Below are 19,386 nucleotides of genomic sequence, written 5' to 3' on the forward strand. Positions count from 1 at the left end.
AAGTCTGGTTGGATTTCCCCAGCTTCACGTTACACAATAAAGGGCTTGTTAAATAAAAGTTAATTGGCCAGTTTTTCCTGTTACCTGTAAACAGAGCCTACAAATGCAATGGACAAAATGGGATTCTGTTACCTGTAGTCAGGTTGCAGGGTGGGAAGGAGGCCCTTGCTTGTTGGCTTAGCACCTGTGGTGGTGGTGGTTATCAAGTATGATGCCAGACCACAGTTGCGATAAATAAAAAAAAATCAATCCAGAATAATCTAAGATAGAAGATACAACACTGAAAGGTGCAAAGAAAGACACCCTTTAGCACAGAAAAAAGGAGTATAGGCAAACACATTTTTTGGGGGGGGTTATTACAATGATCTCCATCTTTGGTATTTCATCTTCATATTTGGTATTTAGGGATGTGCACAGAACTTGTTCTGGCAACCAGCGTTTGAGCTGGTTCAGTGGGGCACACACATTGGCCATTTGCGTGGCGACGCTGATCCTGGCTGCAAGGATGTACGCTGCAGCCCCACATGTCTTTTTTTGGAGGCGCACCGGCAGGGGGAAAGCGGCGGGGTAGGGGCTGGCAGGCAGGCAGCACCTTCCCTGCCCCTTAAAGCGACCCCCACCCCCCGCACACCATCCCGGGAGTGCATGGAACCCGTTCTGTGCACATCCCAATGGTACTGACCTGCTTACTGCTTTGACAGAGTTTTTCTTAAATCTGCACATTAGTTCATGGAGGGCAGTCAGAGGGAAAGAGTATCCCAAAATGAAATAATTTTTTTTCCACACTGATCATCCTATATGTCAGTATTACAGCTCTGCAAGTCAGTATTGTGACATTTTAAAATGATACATAAGAGGACTGGAGTATATTAGAGTATCTCTTTATAAAAAGTTTAACACATTGTAAGTGAAATTGCTGCAGTTCTAAAAAAAGACAAAATTACATGTTACATTAAGATGATATATTGGTCACATTGAATATTCACAGAATATTTAAAATAAAAAGGTGTGTGTGTATAAATGTGTCTATATATATCTATATATATCAGTGCAAATAAGAGTCCCTTGGACATCAATACTACAAGTTTCCAGGGCTTCCATCAGTTTTTGGTTGGCAGAAAGGCTTGTCAAACATGCAAATGATTGATTTTCATATATGTGTTGTAAGGTGGGAGGTGTGCCTCATTAAGAAAGGGTTTTGCCCTCAAAATTCAACTGTGTAACTAATACATAAGATTATCAGTTACATAAGACCTTCAGTCTTCTGATCCGATACACCTGGGTGTTAGTAATAGCCCCCTTGGGACATCAGCATTTACACAGAAAGTCCTCTTAACACACAATTAACTCATCTGTGAAAATATAGTTGTCCCAATTCCTTTTTAAAAAATTTAAGCCACAGTTCATCTATGTATTGCAGGGCTACTCAACTTCGGCCTTTCTTTAGATGTTGGCCTATAGCTCCCATAATCCCTGGCTATTGACCACTGTGGAAGGGGATTATGGGAGTTGTAGTCCAAAAACAGCTGGGGGGGGGCTAACTTGAGCAGGCCCTTCTGGCTTTTTACTTGAGAACAAGCAGGTTAGTATAAGTGATGGAGACCCTATATTATAATCAGCATTTCCCCATTCTGACAAAGTTCTGGTATGAATCAAATATGGTTAGAGTTCCAGCTGTGTGTGTTTTTTAAACACAACATTCTTTGCCCATATGAGTCACGGCTTTCCTGCTTTCCACCTATTAAGATTAGTAAGTTGACTTGGTAGTGGTTGAACTGGATGAGTAAGAAGGGGCTTTCCTTGGATATCTGCCTGAAGAGAGGGAGACTTTCATCCTCTTTGTAGTACGCACGCTTCGACAGAGAAGAGCATTTTTAAGATTGTCTCTAAAATCTTTGGAAACAAAGTAATAGATGAATGGATCAATGCAGCTGTTTAGAGTGGAGAGGCATAGGGCTGTGATGTATGATGCATAGATGTTGCTGAAGCCATGGGTTTTGATCTGAGAGTAGTGCACCACAAGCAAAACATTGCTGGGCAAAAAGCAAATCAAATACATGGAAAGTACTATAATGATGAGTTTGATGGCTCTCTTCCGTTTCTTCCCAATGCTTACATCCATCATTGAAGCATTCAAAGTCTTTATCATGAGAATGTAGGCAACACATGTGAGAACAGCTGGGAACAAGAAGACTCCAATTGCTAGAGAAAGAAAGTAGTTATACATATCACGAGCCAACAAGGCGTGAGGCAAGACATCATGACACGTAGTGATGTTGAGGTTAGAAATATAAACTGTTTGGTCAACAAGATATAATGGAATGGTGCCAAGCAAAATTAGGATCCATACTGCAACCGAAATTCCTATTGCGATTTCAGAGTTCTTTCTTGAGCGCACTATAGGATTCACAATGACCCAGTACCTTTGTACACTAAGGCATGTCATAAAAAGAATGGAGCAGTACATATTCCCATAGAAGAATCCAACAAGGACTTTACAGAGACCTTCACCATAAATCCAGTTATTGCCATTGATATGGTATGCGATCTTCAGAGGGAACCAGACCACAAAGAGGAGATCTGCCAGTGCCAGGTTAGCCATATAGATCACTGCTGGGTGCTTCTTTTTTGTTCTCAAGAAAAAGACCCACAGAGCCATGGCATTGCTTGGTAAGCCAATTATGAACACTGCAATGTAGATCACCGGCAGGAAAACTGTAGTCAGCTTCCCAGTAAGGATTTTGGTTGCAAACTCATCCACACTGTATGCTTCTCTAGAGGTATTACTTGAATTGGTTTTATGCCCAATAAAGCTTCTTCCTTTGGGACTGATGGTTCCATTTCTCACTAAAAGGAGATAAGCAAAACTGTTAGACACTCACGGACAAAAAGCAAGACAATTATCAGACCAGTGTCTCCCAACATCTTTCATCCTGAAGCACACTTATGTTAAAAAGCTATTAGGGCGCCTATGTCCCCAACACAGATATTGTTACACAATTTTCATTTGTTTACTTATTGTTTTTCCCCTCCTCTTTATTCTCATTTCATTCTTCATTCTTATTCACAGCAGTCCCTCACATTCTTCCTGGAGCCAACTTGGTCCATAATGTACTGGGAAAGTTTCAACACTGAGTCAGCTCCAAAAGCAGGAAGGGAGTGAGTCAGTGCAGCACACTGTCCGGTGTCTCATGGCACACTGGTTGGGAACACTGGTGTACACTATAGAATGAAAGAACGTTCTGGAAAATACTCCATTTGATCACCATGCTATGATTCACTTTGCTTGTGAACACCACAACTAGGGATGGGCCCTGGGCAGTCCGGCACTGGGGTGGGGGGGTCCCTTTAAGAGCGGCGGGAGGGTTTACTTACCCCTCCTGCCGCTTTCCCGATGTTTCGCCGTAAAGTTTAGAGTAATTGGGGCGGCAGGACACCTCCCTGCCGCCCCTTCCCCGACGTTGCTTCAAAAGACTCCCAGGAGTCCTTTGCGCGCGCGCGCACATCACAGAGATAAGTGCACGTCTCTGTGATGTGCGCGCGCGCACAAAGGACTCCTGGGAGTCTTTTGAAGCAACGTCAGGGAAGGGGCGGCAGGGAGGTGTCCTGCCGCCCCAATTACTCTAAACTTTATGGCGAAACATCGGGAAAGCGGCGGGAGGGGTAAGTAAACCCTCCCGCCGCTCTTAAAGGGACCCCCCCCACCCCAGTGCCGGACCACAATTGGCGGTTCCATGCACACCCCTAACCACAACCACTGAACTGAGAGGATAATCTAGGGAGTTAAGAGAACCCAGTTGCTCATGTTGAGTGCTACATATCAAAAACATTCCAAAGTTGTTTCTTTTTTAGCTCCTACCCAGAACACAAGGGAGAAAAGAAGAGAGAAAAGCAACTAACAGCAGGGTGATAAGCCATAATGTGTGTGTGTGTGTGTGTGGGGGGGGTAATCCTGTCCCTCTTTACATCATATGCTTTTATTGTTAAAAATCTCTGTCACTCCATCTCTATGAGTGGGGCAGCCACATGAGCAATGGCCCATCACATCTAATTTTGCCCATAGTACTAGGCCTGAAAGAGCAGATATATATTTTTTAAAATCACTGTTTAAAAGGGACATATGGGAATAGAAGGGGGGAGGGGAGAAACCGGCAGCACCCATAGTACAGAAGGGTTTATTACTCAAATGAATTTCCTGTCTGTTGCCTGGTGGTTTGGAATGTTCTCAATTGTTATGGAAAACTTCAAAGCCATTGAAATGTATAGCACAAGTTTTGCAAGTGTGAAATGTCTTAGGCCTAGTTCTCACAAAGTTGGTATCCTGTATCTGGGCTGTGTGACTTGAGCCTGTAAGTTGGGTGGTTCGCAAAGCTGAATGGTCTTCCACACAAAGAGAGAAGGATCTTAGCCTTGGTTTCCCCCTGACATGTTTAAGAACCTATTTTCCAGACAGAAGAAGGATTATGAGATCACCATATCTGTGTGTATGTGTGTGTGTGTGTGTGTGTACGTGCGCACGCACCTCTAGCAACGTGAGTTCACCGTCCAGTACAAACCAAATTCACACCACACGGGAGTCCTAGGGGACATGGGTGGGGATTTTAAAAAACCGATTCTACACACAAAGTATAGAAGCACTGTTTTGTAACCTATGTGCTGACAGTCAGATATAAGCCAAATTACAGCACATGGGAGGAGGCCCTAAGGAGGCCCCAATGGACATATTCTTTTGCCAATCTGCCATGCTGGTTCAAGATGGTGGCCACTCAAAGTTTAGAAAACACTACTTTGTAACTCTTGTGCCATATTTCACACATTTCACACTTGTGCCCAGTACAAGCCACCATGTGCAAAAGTAGCCTCCATAGGTTCTACTTATGACCACTTGCTTTGCCTAGAGGAGCTTTCATTCCTGTGAACCTCTACCTGCAGTCTAGAGTGCTACAACCTTGACACAGATTTTCTTCCCAAGGAGGCCTAGGCCATCATCACAAGTAGAACTGCTGGTTATGAGGGCAAACACAAAACCCTCAACCCTGTTTTACAGAGGTGCTAAGAATGGGGGAGGGGAGATCTGTAGGAGAGAAATGGCTGGCAGACCGAATGTGCTTAAGCGCCTGCCAATTGTTTCTGCAAAAGTCCCCAGCCAGGCTTATGTTTGATCTTGGAGTCTGGGAGGACAAAAAAAAAAGAAAGCATGAAAAACCTGCTTCATCCTTCTTGCAGCTGTCCTACTCCGCCCCCACATTAGCATTATGAGACAAATGCACGCCTGTAAAACCTACGTTTGATTCATAACATGTTGTTCCACCCTAAACTAATGAAAAATAGGTTGTGCATTAGCTGAAGTGCTCTTCAGTGCCTGCTTCCACGTACCTTGAAGAGTCAAGACATTTCACTTTTCAATTAGTCAGGGCAGAACCCTATTATCATAAACTTGTTACGCAGCGGAACTCTGACCTTTGTGTGGTTAGAAATCACTGCCGGATGCTAACTGGGTCCACTGACTACACACTCACTCATCACCTGTTTGTTTAACTCCTTCTCTCCCCCTCTCCACCTGTTAACAGAAATAGGCTAGGCATTGTGTAGCACATGCTTGACACTACCTGAAAACCCAAAATGAAAAAAAATCTCTGTTTCACTTCAACAAAACGTGTGTATATACAAATAAGAGTGGGTGGGTGGGGGGGTGGGGAGGGTGGAAAGGAAGGCAGAGAAACATTCTTCCCGTGTATCCTCTTAGCCTCTTGAAAATATTGCTCATGCCTTTGTACAGTAAGTCACAACCTGAACTTTGTTCCCGCTGACTGCATTTTCAGTCAACAGTCAACTCCCATCCTTTTTTTCATTCCACTACAGTTCCTACTATGAGAGGTTACAGGATATTTTGATGAGTCAGAAAATGCAAGTCCCCTTAATTTCAGTGGGACTTTGTCATAATTAACTTAGTCTGGATACTACCCTTCCTCTTTTTAATTTTTTAAAAAATATTTATTTATTTATTGAATTTATATACCGCCTAATATAAAATTTCTAGGCGGTGTACAGAATTAAAAACATAATGCAAAATCTAAACATTTAAAATTCATAAAAAAATAAAAATCATAATAGAGAAAAACATTAAAATTTAAAAATTAGATTTCAGTTAGAAGCCTGTGAAAATAGGTACGTCTTCAGGGCCCTCCTAAAAACAAACAGAGAAGGAGATGCTCTTATTTCAGCAGGGAGCACATTTCAAAGCCCTGGGGCAGCCACAGAGAAGGCCCTGTCCCGAGTCGCCACCAAACGAGTTGGCAGCAACCGTAACCAGACCTCTCCAGATGATCTTAATAGGCAACAGAGTTCATGACAGAGAAGGCACTCTCTTAAGTACCCTGGGCCTAAGCCGTTAAGGGCTTTATAGGTAAGAACCAGTACTTTGTATTTTGTTAGGAAACATATCGGCAGCCAGTGCAGTTCTTTTAGAATCGGTGTTATATGGTCCCTTCGGGTAAACCCAGAGACCAATCTGGCTGCCACATTCTGTACCAATTGTAGTTTCTGAACTACGTACAAAGGAAGCCCCACATAGAGTGCATTACAGTAGTCAAGCCTAGAGGTTACCAGCATATGTACCACCGTTTTAAGGTAGTTTGTCTTCAGAAATGGACATATCTGGCGTATCAGCCAAAGCTGATAAAAAGCACTCCTGGCCACAGCCTCAACCTGAGAAAGCAGGGAGAGTTTGGGATCCAGGAGCACTCCCAGACTATGAACCTGATCTTTTAGGGGGAGTGTAACCCCATCCAGAAAGATTCAAGCTAATTATAACAAACTGAAGTTGCTGTTTCTTCCCTACCAGCCCAACATGATCTGACAAGACACCTGCATACGCTGATTGTTTGAGTTCCCACTAAAATAGGTTTCGCATGAAAGTTGCTTTATCAATCCAACCACCATCAGAAGATACAAATGCACATTTAAAAAACCAACAACACTGGGAACTTGCACATGATCATCTGGGTATGACTTAGGGGTAGGGAAGAGCCCTAATCCTGATGCCCACACACGACATCTGAATCCTGATGCTCCTTACTCACTATCCAAAAGACTGCAGCTGCCAAGAGCTGCAAGGAGGGAAGGTTTTCTGGGTATCGGGAAAGACCTCCCATAATGTGCTGTGTCACCAGGAGTAGAGAAAACCTCATTACATCACAGCTGCCCTCTAGCCACAAGGGGAAAGGAGGCAGGGCAAGCCCCATCCAAGTCATTTTGATAATAAAGTGGGCTGTGCAGAGCGGCACATTCACAGATCACAGCCCCTCCAGCCGCAACACTCTCCAACAAACATGGCAGTTGAAAGCCGAGACCTGCAGACACAGGGGAAAGCAGACACATAATCAACAACCCCAGGAACTGGGGGCCCTGCTCTTCACTAACCTGGGTTAAGACTGAGAGTTAGAAGCAGGGTTACCCAGATTCAGATGACTATGGCTTTGCCCTCCTTCACATGAGCATGCAACCCTGGGTTAGAGGCAGATAATCCAGGTTTAGATGCTCATGTGAACAGACTCTCACAGACACCAGATATACCAATTGCATTCAGATGCCAATTTCAAGTTTAATTTTATGAGAACAAGCAGGCCGGCATGCTCCCTCTTGCTGTGTGGAAGAGGAGATTCAAAACATCTGCTTCTGGTTTGCAACAAGCCACAGTTTACCACTATATCCAAACCCAGTAAACTATGGCTTGCCTACAAGCGAGGATCCACATTTCCAATCTCTACCTCTCAAACACACAGGAGAGAGAGGACAGAACCTGAGGTTGCTTGTTGTTGTAGATTTCTAGATGCCACTACGGTGTCTAAAGATTGCAGTGACTGTTCAGATGCAACTGCATAACATACATTCATACACTAACTCAGGGATTTTCAAACAGCGGGTCGGACCCCCCAAGGAGTCCCAAACACCTCAGGAGGGAGCTGTCAGGAGGCCAGGAGCCTTACCCAACATGTCCAAGGTCAGGGACCATGGGAAGCTGACAGAGACAAAAGGCAATAAATACTCCTCTCCTCTGTCGCTCACAAAGCCAAGGGCAGGCACAGCACTTCTTTGGCTGATGGGCCAGGCACGCGTTCTCTCTCAGAAGACACACGCTAGAGCTCATCTAGGGAGTGGCCAAAGATGGCATGTTGCTGTGCTATTCTTGGCTTGGTGAGCAGCAGGGGATCCAGGTGGTTTCCAGCTCCTGTCCGCCTCCCATGCCTCGGAGATGTCAGAGCAGCTCTTCACTTTACATTCTCGACAGTCTTTCTTCCTGAATTTTGGTTTAATGCGCAAGCCGAGTACAAAGAATTAAGTGAGAAAGCCATGAGAATACTGACTCCCTTTGCTTGATTCCTTCCTGTGCAAATCAGAGTTTTCAGCAGTTGCTGCTATAACAAGTAAAATACCTGGTGAAAATATCTTGGAGCCTGAAATTAGATTGGCAGTCTCAAACATAAAACCCAGGTTTGAAAAACTAAGTAGGAGCAAGCAAGCTCATACTCTACCTAATCAAATCCATGGCTGACATCCGACTGACAAAGAGTGTGTGCTCCTAACGTCAATAAAGCACGAGTCCCTGGGCTGGTCTGCCGTGCTTCCAAAATGTGGGCACTCTTCTATTCTTGTGCAAGAACGCAAATACTAGTTTGCCTGCATTCTGGGAGCACTCCAGGAACACTCTGCTAGACTGGAAGCACGTTGCTTCACCCTCAGCAACAAGCTTCTGGTCTACACATCATTAGTCAGGATGTCAACCAGTAGCTTTAAAGATGGTGAAGGGGTCATGAAGCTTTATATATTATTTTAGTGGGGGGTCACAGTATCAAAAAATGTGAGAAGCCCTGCTCTAATTGAAAGGCAGCTATGCTTCCTGCACTGTCAAACTGATAGATCAATACAATCAGTTCCAACCATCCATCATACACTTGTACATTCCTCAGCAACATGACAGGACTACAAATCCCATCCATTCACTCACAGCTCCAACCTCACTGCAACTGTGATGTTGTATATTCTATCCCCAATCACATCTCAAAGTATTTGTAAATGCATTTGCTACTGTTCATCCCTGGTTAACTTTCATTTTTATGTATTTTTCTCCTTCTTCTCACTGTCTGTTTACACTGTAGGTTCCTTGGGATAGGGACCTGTCTTTTTGTTTAATGCAGACATGCACAGACTTATCCAATCCCAATATAATGGAGGATTGGATACCTTGCTGCCAAAGTAATCTCTGCAGCGAGTAGGAAGCATAAGAGGAGAACTTGGGATCTTATTCCTATTGCACAAGCCAAGATCTTGCCACATTTACATAAAATTGATTCCCAGAAATTTTGCCCCAGGGCATTCACATCAAAGTTGTCAACACAGTTCCAATATTTCAGATCCATTCTTTTCATTCTATGCAGCCTAATGGAAGTTATGTATGTACCAAAGACTAATGTAATTATATTGCATCACATGCATACTTTGTGCAAGTAGTCGGCCTAAAAGTATTATCCCATATAAATTTTCCACTGTTCCTCTTAATTGCTCCCATAGTCATATTCCCATGCCTCACAGTACAATCCCATGCTTGTTTACGTGGAATTTTCAATAGATTCAGTGCAACTTACTCCCAAGTAAGTGTGCTTAGGATCGTAACTAGTATATGGTGGAAATGTTGCTAGTGAAAATATCATTTGAATTTGGAAAAGCAGAGCCTTAGAAGGAATGGATGAGAATTTAATTAACAATTCAATGAGTGTTAAACCTTGCATTCCCACCCACCCCCCCACCCCGGTCAGCCTAGGTGGGCCCAATCAAAAAATCACCTTTCAACTTTGTATGTTTATTTGTATATTTGTCCTGAGCTTTCAGGAAGGTATAGATTGCATCAAATTACAGTGTTACAGCATATGCTTAAGGTCTCAGATCCAACTCCTGGAATTTCCATGAGAATACTGACCTAGATGGACCTATGGTCTGACTCCAAATAAGGCAGCTTTGTATGTTCACAAATGTCTAGTAGACTTAGGACACTCAAGTCAGCATTAGCTTCTTGCATTCTGCCCATATACCGCAAAATTCCATGTACTTATTAATATTTTAAGTCAATGGGCTGGAATTACCAGGAAGAAGATTCAGGCTAGATCACCTTAAGTGGCACAGCAGGGAAATGCTTGACTAACAAGCAGAAGATTGCCAGTTCAAATCCCCGCTGGTACTATATGGGGCAGCAACAATATAGGAAGATGCTGAAAGGCATCATCTCATACTGCACAGGAGGAGGCAATTGTAGACCCCTCCTGTATTCTACCAAAAGAAAACCACAGGGCTCTGTGGGCGCTAGGAGTCGAAATTGACTTGACGGGACACTTTATCTTTAGATTCAGGCTAGACATAATCCTCCTCTAGAGGTTTTCAATAGGGGTGTGCAATTCGGGAATTCGGTGATTCGGTTTGGGACCTGAACCGAATCACCCCTGTTCTGTTTTGTGCCCGAATATGGGCCACCCGAATCACCCTTGATTCGGTTCGGATTCGGATTTAATCCGAATCTGAATCGATTCGGGGGTAAAAAGGGGGACCAGGGGCAAGATTTTGGGGTGGGGTGGTAGGGCCCAATGGGTGGAGTCTACCACCCCAATTTCAGGGGAATTGGGCAAAGGGCTGATTTTTGGGGAATTTTTGAAATTTTAGTGACTTTGGGGCAGTTTGGGGGCATAGCATGGGATCTGGGCAAAAGGAGTGGGGTGGGGTGGTAGTGCCTAATGGGTGCAGGCTACCACCCCAATTTCAGGGGGATTGGGCAAAGGGCTGATTTTTGGTGAATTTCTGAAGTTTTCATGTCTTTGGGGCAGATTGGGGCAGAAAGTGGGGACTGGGGCAGAATAATGGGGTGGGGTGGTAGTGCCTAATGGGTGGAGGCTAATACCCCAATTTCAGGGGGATTGAACAAAGGGCTGATTTTTTGAGAATTTTTGAAGTTTTAGTGACTTTGGGGCAGTTTGGGGGCAGAAAGTGGATCTGCCCCAAAAGAGTGGGGTGGGGTGGTAGTGCCTAATGGGTGGAGGCTACCACCCCAATTTCAGGGGGATTGGGCAGAGGCCTGATTTTTTGGGAATAGTTTTTTCTGAGGTGTGAATTCTCATTCTATCATAGCAAATGAGATTTTTTTCAATTAGACAACTCTCATGACCCCACTTTCACTTTTTCACACTCTCAATTATTATGAATATGAGGAAGTAATCAATTTAGCACACTTCACCTTATGAAGACAAACCTCAGAATTCACCAAAATTCACCCCTCTGCCCAATCACTCTGAAATTGGGGACGGGTGGTATCCTCCACCCATTAGGCACTCTCTACCGGCCCACCCCACTCCTTTGGGGCAGATCCACTTTCAGCCCCCAATCTGCCCCAAAGACACCAAAACTTCAAAAATTCCCAAAAAATCAGGCCTCTGCCCAATCCCCCTGAAATTGGGGTGGTAGCCTGCACCCATTAGGCACTACCACCCCACCCCACTCTTTTTGCCCAGATCCCATGCTATGCCCCCGAACTGCCCCAAAGTCACTAAAACTTCAAAAAATCCCCCCAAATCAACCATGAACCGAATCACCCGAATTTTTCATGCCCGAAATTCGGGTGATTCGGCTCGGGCCCGAAAAATATCGGGGGACATCGGGGGTCATTCGGTTCGGCCCCAAATCACCCGAAATTGCTCGTTTCGGGCACAGATCGTTCTGTGCCCGAAATTTTTTGCACATCCCTAGTTTTCAAACAAAGGTTGTGTGGCCATCTCTCATGGATGCTGTTGCAGTTTCCTGCACTAAACAGAGAGGTGGATTAAAAGGCCTCCAAGATCCCTCCCAACTCTAAAATTCTATAGTTCTAATTTATCTTTAATAATTCACTCCTGATTTCATATTCAGAATTCTAAATTTAAAAACCCCAATCTGACTTCTAGACTATGTTATTCAATAGTACTACTCAGGAGTTACTCCAAAGGACTACTTAATTTCAGTAGTACTTCTGGGTAATTTAGTCAAGATGATAGCTACCAGGGTGATAAACCTTACAGTTCCAATGGAGAATTTCATATGTGAGAAGTGTCTTAAGAGTTGAACAATTTATGTTATTTTTACAGTACTTATTTGATGTTTCCCAAAGAGATCAAGGTGATCAACAGCCAGTTTTGGTTGACAAGAATGATAGATCATTCTGGTCTCACTAGCTTGCAGTGCCCACAGGAATCAAGAAATCAATGGTGCTCAGAATTAATCAAATGCATTGTAAACCTCACAGGTTGGAATTAGTCATGTAGTTAACTTGCAAGTCAATCCAGAGGTGCCAGCTTGCTATAAATCATTAAATCTCCAAGTGCCTCCAGGCAAGAAACCAGAGGTTTCCTGAAAGCTTATCAGGGGTTCCTCAGTGAGAAGATCCCTGAAAATCAACTAGCCCACCAGTATGGATTTCCCCCTCAAAAGCTGCAGGATTGGGAGCATTCTAAGTCTGAGGCAGGCAGAAGGTAAATTGCTGAATGATAGAGTAGATCAGCTAGGACATCCAATTCCAATTTAACAACTAATCTAGTCCAGCATCCCATTTCCCACATTGCTCAACCAGATGGCTCTAGGAAGCCCCAAGCAGGAGATGAAGGTAGACTCTCTCTCCTGCCTTTGCTCCCCACACAACAGGCATTCAGAATGCCCCTGAACCTAGGAGTCGCACATGGCCACTAAGACTGTCCAGTCTTAGATTAGTTATAATCCCCTTTCAAAGCCATCTAAATTAGTGGCTTTCACTACATTTTGTGAAAACAAATCCCATAGATTAATTATTCAGTGTGTGAAGAAATACTTCCTTTCATCTCTCCTAAATTTCCAGCCTATCCACTTAATCGGATGCCCCTAGCTTCTAGTGTTGTAAGAAAGGGAGAAAAAACTCTCTCTATCCACTTTCTTTACAGCATGCCTTTTTATCAGCCATGTCGCCCCTCAGTTGCCATTTTTCCTAAACCAAGAAGCCCCAAATGCTGTAGCCTCTCCTTGTAAGGAAGGCACTCCAGTCCCCTGATCATTTTAGTTGCCCTTTTCTGCACCTTTCCCAGCTCTATAATAATATTCTTTTTGAGATATAGCGACCAGAAATGCATGCAGTATTCCAAATGTGGCCACTACATATTTATATAAGGCCATTACAACAGTAGCAAGTTTTATTTTTAATCCCTTTTTCTATTTTTCCAGAGCATAGAATTCGCCTTTTTCAAAACTGCTGCACCCTGGGGTTGACATTTTTCATTAAGCTATCCATCACAACCCCCAAGACTTCTTTCTTGGTTAGTCACCAATAATACAAACCCTATCACAATTTGATGCTGGGAATGTTTGCCATTATTTATTTATTTATTTTTATTTTACATCTTATATCCCGCTCTTCCTCCAAGGAGCCCAGAGTGGTGTACTACATACTTAAGTTTCTCCTCACAACAACCCTGTGAAGTAGGCTAAGCTGAGAGAGAAGTGACTGGCCCAGAGTCACCCAGCAAGTCTCATGGCTGAATGGGGATTTGAACTCGGGTCTCTTGGGTCCTAGTCCAGCACTCTAACCACTACACCATGCTGGCTCTCTTTTTGCCATGACAAAAGGCATGCCTTTCCCTAACTTAAGCTAATAAGAATCCTGGACGATCTATCATAACAATGTTGATTTGTTCTTGCATTTGATCATTCCAGGTTGCAGTTGCAACAAGCAACTGGCTACACTCCGCGAATCACCATTTTGCATCTGGCCCCACCACTCCTCACCAGCCACTATTTTGTGCCTTGTTTCTGGTGGTTGGTGGATCTTGGAGTTCTAGAAGAAATCAAACAAAGCCTAAAGTCTGCACACCACCCCTGTTCTAAGGCATCCTTTCAATTCACATTGGATGACTACAAGATTTAGCAAGCCTGTGAACTGTGTGTGTCCTAGAATGCTCCTCCATCCCCAGGATCCTCTGCGACCTACCAAGAGTTTTGTGGCAAAGGAGTCACCACAGAAAGAGACTTCATAAAGACAGGCCGCATGAAAACGTTTGCTTGTCTTTATGAAAATGTCACTGTTGGTTAACTAACAATCAGGGAAATGCATTCTGCATATGCTCAGACGAACTCTTCCTCATTTCTCTGCACGCTCTTCTAAGCGTCAGCTACGCTTTGAAAATAGATTCAGGGCCTGAACTAACTTAAGTTAAACCTCATTTCTAGGGCAGACGAGAATCTGAGGGAGAGGAATAATTGCTCTCCAGAGTCATAAACAACGTAGCTCCAGCTACAACGCTTTTGCGCGTGCATGGAGATGCAAATGCCTTCCAACGACATTCCTTAGTAAACAAGAACTAAAAGCGCTGAGCCAACTTGGCTCGCACTCGCCTACCTGCCTCAGGCGTTTTTTGTGTGTGTTTTTTTAAAATCGACCAGGAAGACGAAAGAGGGGAGGGGGGAATCATAAGACACAACACCCTTGACTCCAACCCCACTTTTTTAAGGGAGGAAAGAACTCCCTGCTACTTTCCCAGGCGTTGGGCTTTTCCTCACCGGTAGAAGAAACGACCTGCAGGGCGCCGCTCAGGACCAGGAACCCCAGCCAAAACCAGCTCGTGCGCCCCATAGCTCGCTCCAGGGGCGGCAGCGGCACGGGCGACTCCACTTCCTCGTCTGCGAGCAACGCCTCTGGTCTGGAGTATCGCTGAGAGAGAGAGAGAGAGAGAGAGCCCCAAAAGGGAAAGGTGGAAGGCGCAGGGGGCGGGGCCTGAGGACACCTACGTGACGGCAGCAGCGGGGCTGCCCTGCCCCTTCGCCCTTTCATCCCTGGTGTGTTCTGGGCTGGGGGAGTTTTTAGTCCTGATGTGATGTGAAACGAGGCGTGCCTGTAAGTGGCCGCCCTCAGCCCGCCAGCATTGCTCGACGCGAGCTCCAAGGCAGACCTTTGCACCCTCCGCGGATGTGCCTGCCCCTGGTCTCAAAGGGCGGCCGCGCGAGCCCGCGACAAGCTGAGAGAGGCTGCTGGAAGACGCACACCCTCTTTCTAGGGAGTAAGCCCCACAGAACGCCGTGGGACTTTCCTCCCCCCTTCTTCTACAGCTTAAGAGTTTTACAACTGTTTACAGACACATGCTACATCTGCTGCTGAGTAAACATGCATGAGATTGTGTGGTAAAAGACGCATTTTGCTTGATTTGTGCCACAATAAAATGCCACAATAAATCTTAAGTAGCACCAATCCCTCGAGGAGCAGAATAAAGCTGGTTTTGTGGCAGCAAACATGACTTGTCCCTTTAGCTAAGCAGGGTCCGCCCTGGGTTGCATGTGAATGGGAGATTAGAAGTGTGAGCGCTGTAAGATATTCCCCTCGGGATGGAGCCGCTCTGGGAAGAGCATCTAAGTTACAAGATGCCCTAACGCTGACCTCTCCAAGATAGGACAAGATTTATTTTTTTTAATAGGACAAGATTTTTTTATTGAACCAACAAACTACCAAAGCATACAGTATGTTGCCAAAGCACAATTATATACAAAGTAGTTGTTTGTATATGATATATCTACAAAGATTTACACACAAGGATTTGGAAACCCACAAGCTTATTAAGTATATGCAGGTAGTACTGTAACTCGGGGGTGGGGGATTTCAAGGCACATCAGGTAATGGGGGGGGTGGGGTTATGTCCGATGTCCATTTCCACAATTTGTCCCATTGCTGTTTAGAAGAGATACTCTTGTCTTTTTGCACATAACCATACAGACTTTTCCAGAAGAGATTTACTGTCTCGTCCACATGAACCTCTTGGTCTCTTCTTCCCTCCCTATTCCTATGCAGGAGCATTGCATAAATGACATACAGGTTTACTAACCTGATTATGAGAAGGGGAACGTTCCAATTCCCTAGTATGAGGGCACCCGTTCCGTCCCGTTTCCTTGAAGGTTTCTTTCTGCGACCTTGAAAGGAGGTTCTATCGCTCAAACCCGAGGTTAGTTCTTCCCAAGTCTGTTTTTCCAAATCAGGCCACTCCAGGGGTGTAACAAGGCTGGAGTGGGCCCAGAGACAAAAATTTTAAAATGGGCCCCTCACTGATACACACACACACACTTCACAATATATAGTCATGTGACTTGCCTCTGGGGAGCCCCTCAAGGCGTGGGGGCCCCCAGGCAGCTGCCTCCCCTTGCCTAATAGTAGTTACGCCCCTAGGCCACTCTAACAGCTTGCTTACTCCCTGCCACACTCTTTTGGCTACCACACACTCTTTTAAGAAATGTGAGTGGGTTTCCCTGAATGTTTTGCCTAGCTCACTAGCTTTCTGTTTGCAGGTGATTTTAGGACACTCTTGCTGGTCCTCTGGGAGCCATGGCTTAGCCGCATTAAGTGGTAGTACTTGGTGGTATAAGCGACACCTTGTTTCCCATAAATGGAAAGGGACCTTTTTCTCCTTAAAAAAAGCGATAGGGTGATCGGGTTGCAACAAGTACTGTGAAGTGCGGTGTTTGTAGCGTTTACGTTCTAAATCAGGTTTTTAAAAACCCACTTCTAGAATCTCTCCATAAATTGTTTTCCTTAGCTGCTTAACTGAGGAGGATCCTTTAAATAGATCTGGTTCAACCTTCCATTTTTAAAGTGTGAATAGCAAATCTCTCAAGTAGTCCGGGTGTTCTCTTTTTAATACTTGTGTGATATTACCGTTGAAAGATCCTTTCCCCCACCATGTTATGCCCCATGCTGACTTGCGCCAAGGCAGAGCGAAAAGCAAGACCCAGGTTTTTTTCAGGAGGTTGGACATATTATGGACATTCACGATAGAGATACCTGCCTGCAACCTTGGAGAAGCCGCTGCCAGTCTCTGAAGACAATACTGAACTAGATAGACCAATATTCTGACTCAGTATATGGCAGCTTCCTATGTTCCCATGTAATGGTGCTGAATTTAATAGGATTTATGAGTTAGTGTGTGTAGGATTACAATCTTAGATGTGTAGATGTGTGTAGGATTACAATCTTATATTGAAATCCTATCCACATTTACCTGGGAGTAAGCTCCATTGTAAGGGTTACACGGGGGGGATTCACATTAATATTTAAAAGCTGATCTAATACAATTTTCTGTGAAACGGTGCAGAACTCAATTTCTAAAGGAAAATCGTGACATTTCTAGATAAAGATTTACCTGTGGGTGAGGGGGTGGGGACAAAATACTTTTCAAGTTTGAATAAAATTGATGTGCATATGATACTTAACATACATAATTTAAAATAAATAATAAAACAGCTGGGGAACACCAGAGACACAAGATGAACCAATGCGTTGATTTTACCTGTGTAAAAGAAACAAAATTATGCTTAAATGTGAAGAACACTGATATTACACTTTAGAATAATCTAAAATGTAGAGAACACTGCCATATATAACAATCTTGATAACATACTTATACAAATAAATAATAAAACAGCTGGGGGAAAGAGAGGAGATCTGATCTTATGGTAGCAAGCAAGACTTGTCCCCTTAGCTAAGCAGGGTCCACTCTGGTTGCATATGAATAGGAGACCTGATGTGTGAGCACTGCAAGATATTCCCCTCAGGGGATGAAGCTGCTCTGGGAAGAGCAGAACATTTCAAGTTCCCTCCCTGGCTTCTCCAAGATAGGACAAGATTTTTTTTTTTTTATAATAGGACAAGATTTTTTTTATTGAACCAACAAACTACCAAAGCATACAGTACATTGCCAAAGCACAATTATATACAAAGTGGTTGTTTGTACATGATATATCTACAAAGATTTACACACAAGGATTTGGAAACCCACAAGGTTATGAAGTATATGCAGGTAGTACTGTAACTCGGGGGTGGGGGATTACAAGGCATATCAGGTAATGGGGGGGGGGGGTTACGTCCAACGTCCATTTCCATAATTTGTCCCATTGCTGTTTAGAAGAGATACTCTTGTCTTTTTGCACATAACCATACAAACTTTTCCAGAAGAGATTTACTGTCTCATCTGCGTGAACCTCTTGGTCGCGTCTTCCCTCCCTATTCCTATGGTCTGACTCAGTATATGGCAACTTCCTATGTTCCTAACATAGGAAAAACACAACCTCAAAATGAAGATGTGTTGATTTTCACTGTTTTGTTTCAAAACAACCCATTGTGCTAGAGGATGGCATGTTCAAAGGACAACGCTTTCATTTCTCCTATTACAAAACTGATTGGAGCAATCTACAGGCAAAGGTGGGTGCAATGCAGGCCTAGTGATTATGTTGTTGGAAGGAGGGGGGGAGGAGAGCAGGGGAAGGACTTGCTTAATCCTTTATCTTTCAAAACCCCTCCTAGAGTAAACAGGATGGAAGACAAGACATACATCTGGCATCCCATGGAGATGAATCAGCAAGTGGTTCCCCACCACCACCCACTCCTCCACTCAAATCTACAGCTTTCTTTCTTTTTTTAGAAATCTGGGCTTCTTTACATGCTTTTGTGTGTACTGTTGCTGTTTGCTTCTTTGGCAACATCCAAACTGTTGTTTCAGTGTTATAGTCCCATAAGATGCTTGATTCCTGTAAAGCATATTAAGTTTGAATCTCACTGAGGAATCTTCACTTCCCCCCCCCTTCAGATACCACCACTGTTTCCAAAATGTCACCACACCTCCTCCAGCGAGTGGGGGAGAAGACTCTGCTGCTGGCCTACCCTAGACGCTGGCCAATACTACCCTGTTACTGGATGTAATCCTACCACAGGCGAGGTCTCCATTTAGCCCATCCTGCCAGGCTGTAAACTTCAGGGGGCTCAACGCAAGGCTCTCTGGGATTTCCTGGAGGGACATTGCCCTCCTCCCCTGGCTGCTTGGTAGCATCAGCAATGCTCACAGGCTGGCAGCTTCATCCTTGTCTTGTCTTCATTTTTGCACCAGTTGCAAGGGAGCAACAGCAGGACAGAGGGCATGCCCTCGACCCTTGCCTGTGGGCTCCCCAGTGGTGGGCCACTGTGTGAAATAGGATGCTGGACTAGATGGGCCTTGAGCCTGATCCAGCAGGACTGTTCTTATGTTTTGCCATTTTTATAAAGGAGGAGGCTCTTCAGCTGGCAATCCTTACCTGTGAAGAAACAATGGAGAGGGAGGTGGGGGTGGAGAGAAGGAAGGAAAAATTGCCTGGATTGGTCAGTGCATTGCTGAGGAATTTATCCACCAATCAGAACCTCAGAAGACCTGCCCTGCCTGCAGAAGAAGCAGTTCTTTTCTGCTTGGGGAAGTTGGGCATACAAATCTGAGTCCGTCCAGAGAACGCCAATGAGAATAAATGCATTCAGCAGCATGGAATAATTTTAGCAACGTGCACACA

The 19,386-nt window shown here is 44.4% G+C and overlaps 1 protein-coding gene across 1 annotated transcript; it reads right to left on the reverse strand.

Annotated features, from left to right (window-relative positions):
• Nucleotides 1-865: 865 nt before the first annotated feature.
• F2RL1 (F2R like trypsin receptor 1) lies at nucleotides 866-15,029 on the reverse strand. The gene is made up of 2 exons (XM_053287901.1): nucleotides 14,596-15,029; nucleotides 866-2,847 (listed from the first exon to the last, which is right to left on the reverse strand). Exons 1-2 carry the CDS (start codon nucleotides 14,864-14,866, stop codon nucleotides 1,748-1,750), a joined length of 1,371 nt encoding a protein of 456 aa, XP_053143876.1. The 5' UTR covers nucleotides 14,867-15,029; the 3' UTR covers nucleotides 866-1,747.
• Nucleotides 15,030-19,386: the final 4,357 nt, after the last annotated feature.

Source organism: Hemicordylus capensis, chromosome 2 (genome assembly GCF_027244095.1).
Source record: "Hemicordylus capensis ecotype Gifberg chromosome 2, rHemCap1.1.pri, whole genome shotgun sequence".
Lineage (NCBI taxonomy): Eukaryota > Metazoa > Chordata > Lepidosauria > Squamata > Cordylidae > Hemicordylus > Hemicordylus capensis.

What these genes read in the sequence shown, in the direction of transcription:
- F2RL1 (XM_053287901.1), bottom strand. Translation starts at nt 14,866, where the DNA reads ATGAAAGGGCGAAGGGGCAGGGCAGCCCCGCTGCTGCCGTCACGTAGG. An exon ending in GCAGGTCGTTTCTTCTACCG is followed by an intron (nt 2,848 to 14,595) that starts GTGAGGAAAAGC and finishes ATCTCCTTTTAG; the next exon opens with TGAGAAATGGAACCATCAGT.